Raw genomic sequence first — 12,489 nt, 5'->3', positions numbered from 1 at the left:
AAGAATGTGCATGTATAGCACTCAATACTTAGTCGGGGCTCCTTTTGCCTCAATAACTGCAGTAATGCGGCGTGGCATGGACTCGATCAGTCTGTGGCACTGCTCAGGTGTTATGAGAGCCCAGGTTGCTCTGATAGTCGTCTTCAGCTCCTCTGCATTGTTGGGTCTAGCGTATTGCATCCTCCGCTTCACAATACCCCATAGATTTTCTATGGGGTTAAGGTCAGGCGAGTTTGCTGGCCAATCAAGGACAGGGATACCATGGTCCTTGAACCAGGTGCTGGTGGTTTTGGCACTGTGTGCAGGTGCCAAGTCCTGTTGAAAGGTGAAGTCTGCATCCCCATAAAGTTGGTCAGCAGCAGGAAGCATGAAGTGCTCTAAAACTTCCTGGTAGACGGCTGCATTGACCCTGGACCTCAGGAAACAGAGTGGGCCAACACCGGCAGATGACATGGCACCCCACACCATCACTGACGGTGGAAACTTTACACTGGACCTCATGCAACGTGGATTCTGTGCTTCTCCGCTCTTCCTCCAGACTCTGGGTCCTTGATTTCCAAAGGAAATGCAGAACTTGCTTTCATCAGAAAACATAACTTTGGACCACTCAGCATCAGTCCAGTCCTTTTTGTCCTTGGCCCAGGCGAGACGCTTCTTGCGCTGTTTCATGTTCAAGAGTGGCTTGACACACGGAATGCGACACCTGAATCCCATGTCTTTCATGAGTCTCCTCGTGGTGGTTCTTGAAGCGCTGACTCCAGCTGCAGTCCACTCTTTGTGGATCTCCCCCACATTTTTGAATGGGTTTGTCGTCACAATTCTCTGCAGGGTGCGGTTATCCCTAGAGCTTGTACACTTTTTTCTACCACATTTTTTCCGTCCCTTCGCCTGTCTGTTAATGTGCTTGGACACAGAGCTCTGCGAACAGCCAGCTTCTTTAGCAATCACCTTTTGTGTCTTGCCCTCCTTGTGCAAGGTGTCAATGATTGTCTTTTGGACAGCTGTTAAGTCAGAAGTCTTCCCCATGATTGTGGTGCCTTCAAAACAAGACTGAGGGACCTTTTAAAGGCCTTTGCAGGTGTTTTGAGTAAATCAGCTGATTAGAGTGGCAGCAGGTGTCTTCTATATTCAGCCTTTTCAGAATATTCTAATTTTTTGAGATACCAAATTTGGAGTTTTCATTAGTTGTCACTTATGAATATCAAATTTAAATGTAATGAACATTGGAAATACGTTGGTCTGTGTGCATTGCATGAATATAATGTACAAGTTTCACGTTTTGAATGGAATTACTGAAATATTTTCAACCTTTTGATGATATTCTAATTTACTGGCCAGCACCTGTATAGGAAACATTTTTCTGATTGGCTTAATGAACTGACCTGTATTGGAATGTTTTATTATGTGAAGTGCCTTGAGACGACTCTTGTCGGGATTTGGCGCTATATAAATTAACTTGAACTTGAACACCAATCCCAGCAGGTTCCACCAAGACCTATAATAGACTTGATAGCCATGACCTCACCAGAGAGGTCATGGTGAAGCCGATGACCTCGATGCAGCCATCATCGTGACGCTGAGGTTCAAAGTCCTGGTGCTCACTGGGATTACCCCACGGTGTGGTACCGGCACAGTACCTGCAGTAGGAAAACCACCAGAGCTTAGATGGACTGAGGAAGTCTGAGAATTGCAAAGAGAAGCTTCATGAAGACAAAAAATCCTGGATCTGTTTCCTGTTAAAAACAGGAAACGGAAAACTGCTTACCTGGGAATATTGAGGAAGAGGAGGCACTGGAGCTTCATCTCCTGGACTTTGGCTGTCAGGTCTGTGTCATCACACTGGGGAGGGGGGAGGGGGAGGGGGATAACAGGCTGAGTCACAGGACATACAAAGTAATCAGAGTACATTATGTAATGCTACTTTCAAAATCAGGTTTTTGCTAGTCTAGAAATCTAGACTGACCGTAGCAAAAGCTCTAGCCTCAGCAGGTCTACCATTGGCCCAAACAGTTTTGTGTCTGGCCAATCATAGTGCTCTATGTTTGTTGAGCGGTCTTAATGCTAGAGCTGCAATAGATAAAACAAAAATGGCATCGGCTAGGGCTGCTCCATCGTGGCAAAAATTATTATCATGATTATTTTGACAGAAATTTAACATTTGAGGTGTGGGTGACTGAAAAAACAAATTTTAATGATTATTTCTGACTCTGATGGGTCACTGCGTTTCATGCAGGCGGAACATGAAAATAGTCTCCTACACCTATCCTGCATTAGCTTCTGATAAAAAACAGACGGTGAAACTCTAGGATTAGAAAAGCCTGACAGATCTACGTCACACTGTCACTTAACATTCATGGCTCTCGCCCACCCACAGGAATGCTTTAAAAAAATGCAAGGAGGAGAGAAAGTGCAGTGTGTCTTGGTGATAATGACTTTACAACATGACTGAATGCGTCCTGTTAGCCAATCGGAAGTGAGGGGCGTGCAACTCATTAATAATAAGTAACCCTGCTGTTTTCAGCCCAGCTCTGCACCAGCAAACTTCTGCATCTCAGAACAGAGCATCAGTTGCTGAGTTGACAGCACTGTGTGGGAGGTGCAACTCAGAGTAAACCACAAGGGAGGAGCTAATAACCAGCTCATTTTGTTTTCATTATCGTTCAAAACCCAAATTGTAATTGAGATTTGTAATCAATTAATCCACCAGCTCAAGAGTCGGCTCAGGAACGGTGCTTGCTTCAAACGGCTTTGCCATCAACTTTAGGCAATTAAGACTTGAGCTTTTCTTTGAGCATGAACAGATCTTCATGGATCTACAGGACAGCCTGGAGTGACTTGTGTCCAGCTGCAGACCTGCGTCCGGCTGCAGACCAGCGTCTAGCTGCACACTCGTGTCCAGCTGCAGACTCGCGTCCGGCTGCAGACCAGTGTCTAGCTGCAGACCAGTGTCTAGCTGCAGACCAGTGTCTAGCTGCAGACCAGTGTCTAGCTGCAGACCAGTGTCTAGCTGCACACTCGTGTCCGGCTGCACTCGCGTCCGGCTGCAGACCAGCGTCTAGCTGCACACTCGTGTCCGGCTGCACTCGCGTCCGGCTGCAGACCAGCGTCTAGCTGCACACTCGTGTCCGGCTGCACACTCGTGTCCGGCTGCACACTCGTGTCCGGCTGCAGACTCGCGTCCGGCTGCAGACTCGCGTCCGGCTGCAGACCAGCGTCTAGCTGCACACTCGCGTCCGGCTGCAGACTAGTGTCCAGGTGTCCAGCAGCAGTTGAGCAGGTCTCCAGATCTTGCTCTGATCTTCTGGCTAAACTAAACTTGAGTTACTCAGATGATCCTCAGATGTCTCTGACCCTCCTGACAAAATCGTTTAGAGCTTTCAAACAAAACTCTCGTGCACATTTCACTCACCACCACTCTGATGTGCCTAGCAAGGTCTTTAGAGCTCCCGCTCAGGAAGTCGGAGAAGGCGGTCTGGAATATACACAAACATATTTATGCATGTCTTCATGCAGCTTGACCATCAGAAGACACAGGACTGTTAAATGAGACACTCACTCCTGCATAGAACATCTTGTTCCTGAAACGGCTGCTGAATTTCTCCGGATTTGCCTCTAAACACACAAAACAGAGAATCTGGTAGGTTTACTCAAAACTGTTGATGGGAGCAATGTGTTGAACCAACCTCTGGATTCATGGAAACCCAGCGTGACGTGAGCATCAAAGCCCAGACTGAAGTAGTTGTTGAAAACGTCAATAGGAAGCTGAGAAAGAGAAAAAGAACCAATCACACAGCTCGAAACAGTTTAAATTGTCTTGGTCGGTGGTATAAATAGCCTTTTTGACAAGTTTTAGTGTTCACCTTTAAATTGAAGAGTATATTTTATTGTTTATGCCTTGTTTGGTATCATTCTTTCCAGCACAACCTCACCAATGTGAATTTAGAGTCATTCCTTCATTTGTCACTGTATTAGCACACAGAGCCTGAAAGTAAACAAAAAATCTAAATCCAAGTAGAAAAAATTACAAATTTATTGCACTGAAAGCCACAAACATTTGTAAAAAACCATTTTCAGCACTTAGAATAAAACTATAGGGTGTGAGTAAAACACAAAAAGGTCAAATGTAGCAAACAACTGGTTTTTGCATGAAAATGAAAGGCATGTCTCGTGTTTTTCATGTTAAATTGCTGTTATGCTGAAAATGCAGTTCCACACGTTCTGTCTTCCTCTGCTACTTCCAGAAATGTCCAGCAGAAGACACGATCAGGTTTAGCAAGCCACGAAATTATATACATTTATGTGGCATGATGGATGTTGCTACATATTATTAAACATTCAATAAGATGTGATATCCTTTATAAATATGAATTACCAATCTGACTGGTCTTTAAATATTTCATTTAATATTACCATAGGTTCTTTGGACTATTCGGGGAATACACACTTCATATTAATTCAGACAGAGTCAAGGATAAAGTTAATAAAATGAATTTAATTCTACCTTTCTAAACTAGTAATTATACTTGACAAAGTATGGATGAAATGATGGAATGGAAGCTAGACGATTGTAGCAAAACCTCATCAAGTATCCGAGATATCTTGACATCTGGGTTGTAAAATCAGTCTGTGTGGCTTAACAAGCTAGAGACTATTCATAAACCCATCGACACCAGTGTGCAGGTGTACGATACCCTTCGTGTGACAGTCGCTCTCGGAGATCCGGAGAAGCAGCAGCCAGGGTGGTGATGCAGAGGCTACTGGAACCTCAAAGAGTCGCAGCTCCTTTGAGGTCAGATGCCACCGGCCATGAGATGCTACCTGGGTCTGCTAGTTAGACGTTCCACGTCTGAGGTGTTGTAGCGTCTGACACCACTCGCCTCTTTCCCCCTATTCAAAACCAGTTGTCACCAGTCTGGGGGTGAAAATTGACGCTGGACTTAAATTTGATGCTCACATCAACTCTGATCCGGTCCAGTTTTTTTCATCTGAGAGGCCTTTCAAAAATCAAGCCTATGCTGTCAAGAGCCCACATGGAGCGGGTACTCCATGCTTTTGTAATTTCTAGGCTTGATTACTGCAACTCTCTATATGCAGGGTTGTGTCAGTCAACACTGCGTTGCCTACAGGTTGTGCAGAACAGCACAGCCAGGTTCCTGACTGGGACCAGGAAACGGGACCACATCAGTCCAGTTCTGGCCTCCCTGCACTGGCTTCTGGTTTGTTATCGTTCACACTTTAAAATCCTCGTCTTTGTTTACAATTTCTTCCAGGGTGGTGCTCCCCCCTATCTAGCCACACTCCTGAACAGACATTCCCCAACACGCGCTCTGCGCTCCTCTGACCAAGGCCTACTCGCTGTCCCTCGTTCTAGGTGCCGTACTCGCGGGGACCGGGCTTTCTCAGTCCTAGCACCGTCACTCTGGAACAGTTGCCACCCTCAGTTAGGCTGTCCCCATCTCTGCCAGTCTTTAAGAGTCGCCTTAAAACCCACCTCCTCCGCTTGGCGTTCCCTGAACGTGTTTGAATTTGGCCATCTTTTATGTTGACTTTATTTCCCTGTTTTCATTGGTCTCTCAATCCCTTGTGTTACCCATTTGTCTTCAACTAGAATGTTTTACCTTTTTTGTAATATTTGAATTGCTTTTATTTTCAATTTATTCATCATATTTAACTTTTCTCATGTGCCATGTTCAGCGCCTTGGGCTTCCCGACAGTGTCGCGGAAGGCGCTTTATAAATAAAGCTTTGATTGATTGATTGATTGATTGATTGATTGATTGAAGTGTTGCTGAGAGGCTTTGACCTTGAGGTCAAAAGAGAGGTCCCAAATGCTTTGTTAACCCGGTCGGCCGAACCGGGAGGCGGCAGAAAACTGGCTAGATCAGGAAGTAACCTAGCCTTTATTAGCTGCTGTTGGCAAATTTAGACAAATCAGAATTTGACGAGTTTAAAAGGTGTTACCAATATACCTCTGGAAATCCCTCCTTCACTCAGATACTTAGAAGTTATTCCTAGTGTGAAGTAAAAATATTAATAATATAATAATAATATTATGAGGTGTGAATTTAATGAAAGATTAAATTCTTAAAATCAACAATTACTGATCTGGTGTAATTTAAGATCTGAAATCATTACAGGAAAAAATATTCATGTTATCATTCATTAATGTAGAGTATTGGACAATCATTAAAACGCTGGATTTAAACATGTTCATTCAACAACGTGATTATATAAACTTTTAAAATTATAAAGTCCTCTATGAGCCAGGAAAGATGAACTTTATTCAGAGAGGATAGATAAGAGGTCCTGCATCTCTTGCAGCCTTGAGGACTCGTGGCAAATGCAGAACAATGGCTGAAGTTGATAGACGTCATATCGGCACCACAGTGTCAGATTGACCTGTATGAAGAGGTTTGGTCTGTAAGCTAAAAGTTAACTTCTGGTCCTTTTTGATGGAAAACCTGGCTATTTGGTACGCTACATTTACAAGAAAGGTGTCACGACCAAAAGCCATAGTTTCTATGTGCCAAGCCTCAAAATAAGCTAAGGGGAACATCAGAGGGTTTCCAAATCTGGTGGGTGTCCTTTCTGACTTTGTCCACCTGGAAGCAGCATCGAGCACACCCACTGAAGCAGAAAGGTTTCCCTGCCTGCACCTATTTCCTGACTGTGACTTGTATCCCAGCTTACAGGGTGAGCTTGGTCTTGTTTTTCTTCCCGAGTCCTAGCTTACAGTAAAAAGCAGCGAGAGCTGGTGGAATCAGAGAGCTCCGTTGGCAGGATTTCGCTCTGCATCTGCCACAGATCAAATGTGCAAAAGCACCTTCATCTTGGCATGAGGCATTTACCTTAAATGGCTTGGATAAACATATTAAATCACAACTTTTTTTTTAAGCCCCCTTTGTCAGCAAACTAGAATCATGACGTTAAGTGGTTTCCTGGTTGCATAATAACGGGTGTAACACAACCAGCTCGCCGTCAAGCGCCGACGTGTGGACTGACTTCAGAGAGTTAAAGTACAAAGTGAAACAGACCTTGGTTGTCTGCTGCTCGTCTCTGTCCTCGGGCTGGGCCTCCAGGTTGGCCTCAACCTTCAGGTTCCATCGATCTAGTTGGACCACGTTCCCATCCTCCACATGGGACAGGATCTTTGTGATTGGTTCATCGGTGTAGCCCTGAAACACAGGCACAGGCCGTAAATATGTTTCTAAATTATCTACTCTCCGATGGGTTGTTCTGGTTCTGACCAAAACCCAACAGGAGATCTGAGGTCTCCTTTAGACCAAAACCTGAACCTGGACCAGCAGGACTCACCCCTCCCCAATTCAAGGTCCTGGCCAGGTCATTGCCTGTTCCCAGGGGAAGAATGGCCACTGGGGGCTGGGGGCAGAGCTTCAGCTGGTCCAACACAGACAGAATCCAGCCCACCTGAAGGGATCAAACACATCGGGCTCATTGATATCAATCGGTTCTGAAAATCAAACTCAGAAGATCAAAGATGAAATAACCAGGCAGTAGCTCAGGAAGTACTCCTGTAATCGAAGGGTTGTTGGATCAACAGTCATGACAACTGAGGGGGTGAATTAATGCGTAACTCTTCTGTTTAGGTGTAACTAAATGCTTGAAATCATGAATTATTAGATTTGATTCAGAGGTAGCATAAGCGTCAGAGGTAGCGTTGGTGGCTAGCTCCGGTAAAGACCTCAACTACGGCCTCACATTAATCAATGTTCAGCCATTTAGCTTTGGGTTAGCATAGTTAGCTTGTAGCTACCTGTGTTTGCTTCTAGCTCCGTGTTACCTTTGGGTTAGCATAGTTAGCTTGTAGCTACCTGTGTTTGCTTCTAGCTCAGTGTTAGCTTTGGGTTAGCTTAGTTAGCTCATAGCTACATCGGTTCAGAATTTGATGGTTGTCAATCATTTGCTCACAGCTCCACTCTCAGTTTCACCTCTTTTCCCATTTTTGTATTTTGTGGTACGAATACAAAACATGAGTTAAACAGCCAAGATGGCGGTGGTGGGAACTGACCATTTGGCTTCAAACAAGCCCTTAAGCTTCAAACAAGCCCTTAAGCCCATCACTACTCAAAGGCTTATATGGGTCACCCAGCCACCAGGGGGCGATGCTGGCCCAACTTAACACTCCTCTAAATTAAACTTTTCCTAGACCCAGGTCAGTGCAGGCTCCAGCAGTCAGTGTTGGGTGTCCATGAGAGGTTTTGGACTCACCGTGCCATCGCCACCGCAGGCCACAATCCGCAGGTTGGGAACCTTTGAGTACAGTTCCAGCCTGTAGGAAGCACATGGGTCAGACGTGAACACTGATCCAGGTTGCATCATTTGGAATTGTAGGATGTCCAAGGAAGATCCCACCTTTCTTGCCTCTTGATTGGCTAGAAGGGATCCACTACGATCGGCTATTTCATTTAGCAGAAAACCATCTTCCCTCGCTAAGAGTAGCCTAGCCTCCCACCCCCAGCAGAAAGCTGTTTTGGGGAGTTTTGTAAAGAAAATGTGAACTTAGCGTTATAAAAGCCATTCTGTCCTGTTTTGTAAAACAATTTGTTTCATAAAAAACTGAAAAACGTAAAATGTAAATTTATAATCTTGTTGCATTTATCAAACTGTGAGACTTACTTTACATCTCTTGGCTCTCAAGCATTAGAGTACATAGGATAAACATGTCCCTACCTGGGTATGAACTTCAATAAAACTGCCCTATTCTGCCCAGCTGTGTGCAGCAGGTCTGTTTCTTCTGTAGAATAATGAAAACGTGAAAAATTATCAGCTTTAAATTCTATTTAGATTAAATGATCCACATTTAATCTGATGAGAGATGTGCTCTAACTTGTAAACAGCCTTAACCTATTGAAGTGAAGACAAGGTAAGTAATCAGATAACCTCAATAGAGCAAACAGATAAAAAGATTTATTACAAGTTCACATTTGAACTTTTTTCAGGTTCTTTATGAAAAAAACTGAAACGGGTTTGTTGCTAAACAGGAAACAATGTTTATTATAGCGATGAGTTCACATTTCCTTCAAAACACTCCTCAAGATCTGGCTGTAAACATAAAAACCTGCTGTTTCCTCTTACATGAAATAGCCAATCGTAGGAGAGCCCTTCCAGCCAATCAGAGGCGAGAACTTCCTTGGACATCCTAGAATTCCAAATGACGCGTCCTGGAACAGGACCCTGGAACAGGTCTAGATCAGACCCAGGAGGAGGCTGGTCCTTACCCCTCTCTGGGTCCTCCTTTTGTCAGGTCAAACACCTGCCGGGGATTCAGGTACCACATGAAAGACTGGATGACCTTTGACCCCTTAAAGATAAAATTTTTATTTAATCTCATTTAGTGTAGTGTGTGGGTGGGGGGACCCTGTAGATCAGTGCTGAGAGGAATCACCTGGTTCCCGCCGCTTTTAGGATTAACAAACACCAGCAGAGGCTTCATTAGCTGCGAGGGGAGGGGCTTGACCAGGAAGGGCTTCCAGCGGCCATCTTGGAGCTAAGAGATGACAAAAGGGACATGAAGTTAGCTGAAACAACTTTCTGTAGCATCTCCAGGAATAATACCTCCACAATGGACGAACAAGAGTTGGTTCTGTCTCGGTGAGTGTGAGTAGGGCTGGGCGGTATGGCCTTAAATCAATATCACCATTTATTGAGGATATCACCTCGATAACGATAAATGGACGATAACTACAGGTATGTGCAGAAACAAAAGTTGTCCACTAGATGGGCTGTCACGCGTATTACACCAAGTCACTTTTTTACATGACTCAAGGTGGTACAGCTTCTTAAAGGGTTATGAACGCTGCCAACCTACACACATCTTTCATTTTTTATTTAATAAACTTATTGACGTGGGAAAAATGATCTCGATAAGAGTCAGACGATGCATTTTTGATTTATTGCCCTGTGTGTGTGTGTGTGTGTGTGTGTGTGTGTGTGTGTGTGTGTGTGTGTGTGTGTGTGTGTGCGCGCGCATGTTCTAACCTCAGTTCCTTTCTTGCTCAACTTGTTGCTCTTCAGCAACGTCCGTTTCTTCTTCTTGCTGGACTTCAGGGACGTCTGTAGAAACAAGACAAATGGTGATCAGGGACTAGAACCCTGTTGTGTGTGTGTGTGTGTGTGTGTGTGTGTGTGTGTGTGTGTGTGTGTGTGTGTGTGTGTGTGTACCTGCGGTCGGCGGACCCTGATTATCCAAGTGGGCGGGACGATGACTGTGGCGTGAGCCCCCATAGAGCAACATTCTTCTATCTGCTGCAGCATGAAACATGCTACCTTGTTGTGGTACTGGAACCCAGGACAGTTTGTCCATCATGGTGGACAGGAGGACACAGGAGAAAGGACACAAGACAATAAAAACTAATAATCATAAATCTGCCGTCAGATTCAAACACTAAAGACAAAATGGTTTCAAACAGCTGATTCTGTTAGCGCAACGTGGCTAATTACAACACGCTAACCCTGTGAGTCATTCACCCAAACCAGAACCAAACACCAGTACCAGGAGGGGTGGGGGGGGTGAACTCACCGCCTGTTTGCACCAAGAACAGCTGATGGCAACAATCTCTTTGCTGTGAAACGAAAACTTCTGCTGGAAGCCCTGTTGACCCGATGGAGACCCGGTTGGAATCAGAACCAGAACCCGTTCCGTTACAGAAATAAGAAACATTCTGCCAGTAACCAAATCCATACTTTTGCTCTGTTTCAGATTTTTTATGAGTCAGATCTGGTTCTGAGAAGGTTCTGACCTTCCAGGACCTGGACCCACCTTCCCACACTGCCGACACTTTCCAGTTTGGCGTCTGCGGTGGACCCAGTGGTGTCGAACCACGTTGGCCTAGAAACAGAAAGAAGTTCTGAATATGAATGGTTCTGAAACCTAAAACTGACCCAGACCTAGATTCTGGTGTGACTTCTGACCTCTCGGACAGCGCGGGATGCCGGTTCCCTGAAGGTCGGTTTGCATCTGAAGTTAATCTGAACCGAGAAGAGAAGAGGTGAGTGGGGCCGCAGAAACTGGTCAGATTAAAGAGCTTAATCCAGATGGGTTTTACCTTCTCCAACTGATCCATGCACATCACGTGCACAGAGATTTTACAGCCAGCACACTTCATCCTCGATACGGACTTTTGCTGCATCACACACACACACACACACACACACACACACACACTTGAGTGTTTCTGTGCTGCGGCCAATAGTATATCGCTGCAGACCCAGAGACCGCAGATTCAGGCCTGCTGCAGATTCAAGATTCTGCTGTTAAATAGTTACATATAAAAGTATGTAATTGTCAGTGAAGCTTATTAAAAAGTTTATTCGTTGTTAAAGCTTCAGTGAAGTAGTTCTCAGAATACAAATTTGAAAACTACTGAGTAACTTTAAATAATAAAAACTTTTATCATATTTATTTAATTGAAGTAGTTTGTAGAAACAAAAAAAAAACTTCTTCCAATTTTCCTGGTTCTGGACATCCTTAGATCAACCACCTCGTAACATTTCGATGGACCAAAATACATATGGCTCATTAATTCAATGCAGAATGACGTGGAACTTTGCAATGATGAACTGAATACATTTTATTAAAGTAAAACTTTATTTAAAGCCCAGCTGCATTATTATTGGTCCTTTGGATGGTCCATTTTATTTTTTGTTTTCTTCCTCCTTACTAATTAAACAAATACTGTTCTCCACATTCTATACTTACTCCATCTTGGAATGCTAGCAAACAGTGGGCCTCAAAAACAGTACAAGCCTGAATCTGCAGTCTCCAGGTCTGCAGCGATACCCTCCTCGCTGAGGCACCTAATTGGATGGATGATGGATTGGTGGATGGTGTGTGTGTGCATGCGTGCGTGCGTGTGTGTGGGCGTGTGTGTGTCCTACCAGCAATTTGGCCACACAGAACTGTTCTCCAACATAACAGAAGTCTCCAGAAACGCTGGCCTCAAACCAGATGTGTTCTCCATACTGAGCACTCTCCTGCAACACACAACACCATAACTACACAACCGTCTGTGAACAGGTTAGGAAGACAAATGTTCTCCAGGACTCCGTTCAGTGTGCCCTGTTAAATGCCCGCTCCATTTCAAACAAATCCTTTATTTTAAATGAGCTGTTCACCAGAGAAAAGTTGGACTATTTATTTCTTATGGAGACGTGGTAGCAAGATGGAGACTTTGTACATTTTAATGAAATATGTCCACCAATAGCTCTGTGTTTACCACACCACACCCATCACGTTGTGGTGGAGGTCTTGTTGTGGTCTTTATGGACAAACATGTCTGTAATTTGGTGGAAAATGGCCCTTTTACTATTGAATGACAGGTCATCAAAGTAGGGTTACAAAATGTATTTCACTGTATTTTAATCTACCGACCTCCCGGTCCAGCTGGCCCTTTTCTCTCTGAATTAGCAGATTTTCTATCATCAATGATCAGACTAGAAACAGTTTTAATCATTGGTGACTTTAACTTCC

The 12,489-nt window shown here is 44.3% G+C and overlaps 1 protein-coding gene across 3 annotated transcripts in view; it reads right to left on the bottom strand.

Moving 5' to 3' along the window:
• Positions 1 to 12,489, bottom strand: part of dgkzb (diacylglycerol kinase, zeta b) — a 63,874-nt gene that overhangs the window by 26,885 nt on the left and 24,500 nt on the right. For all 3 annotated transcript variants that reach the window (XM_015965075.3, XM_054733323.2, XM_015965073.3), the window contains exons 3-19: positions 11,898 to 11,993; positions 11,066 to 11,143; positions 10,932 to 10,988; positions 10,780 to 10,848; positions 10,540 to 10,611; positions 10,182 to 10,298; positions 9,999 to 10,073; positions 9,406 to 9,507; positions 9,239 to 9,321; positions 8,229 to 8,289; positions 7,314 to 7,427; positions 7,034 to 7,174; positions 3,684 to 3,762; positions 3,557 to 3,612; positions 3,410 to 3,472; positions 1,766 to 1,839; positions 1,526 to 1,637 (exon numbers count right to left, since the gene is read on the bottom strand). In XM_015965075.3, coding sequence (XP_015820561.3) covers positions 1,526 to 1,637; positions 1,766 to 1,839; positions 3,410 to 3,472; positions 3,557 to 3,612; positions 3,684 to 3,762; positions 7,034 to 7,174; positions 7,314 to 7,427; positions 8,229 to 8,289; positions 9,239 to 9,321; positions 9,406 to 9,507; positions 9,999 to 10,073; positions 10,182 to 10,298; positions 10,540 to 10,611; positions 10,780 to 10,848; positions 10,932 to 10,988; positions 11,066 to 11,143; positions 11,898 to 11,993 — 1,449 coding nt within the window. The remainder of the gene's footprint in view (positions 1 to 1,525; positions 1,638 to 1,765; positions 1,840 to 3,409; positions 3,473 to 3,556; positions 3,613 to 3,683; positions 3,763 to 7,033; positions 7,175 to 7,313; positions 7,428 to 8,228; positions 8,290 to 9,238; positions 9,322 to 9,405; positions 9,508 to 9,998; positions 10,074 to 10,181; positions 10,299 to 10,539; positions 10,612 to 10,779; positions 10,849 to 10,931; positions 10,989 to 11,065; positions 11,144 to 11,897; positions 11,994 to 12,489) is intronic.

The sequence above is a fragment of the Nothobranchius furzeri genome, chromosome 4 (genome assembly GCF_043380555.1).
Source record: "Nothobranchius furzeri strain GRZ-AD chromosome 4, NfurGRZ-RIMD1, whole genome shotgun sequence".
Classification (NCBI taxonomy): domain Eukaryota; kingdom Metazoa; phylum Chordata; class Actinopteri; order Cyprinodontiformes; family Nothobranchiidae; genus Nothobranchius; species Nothobranchius furzeri.
The sequence above is the reverse complement of the archived record's forward strand: the minus strand, read 5'-3'. Positions and strand labels throughout refer to the sequence as shown.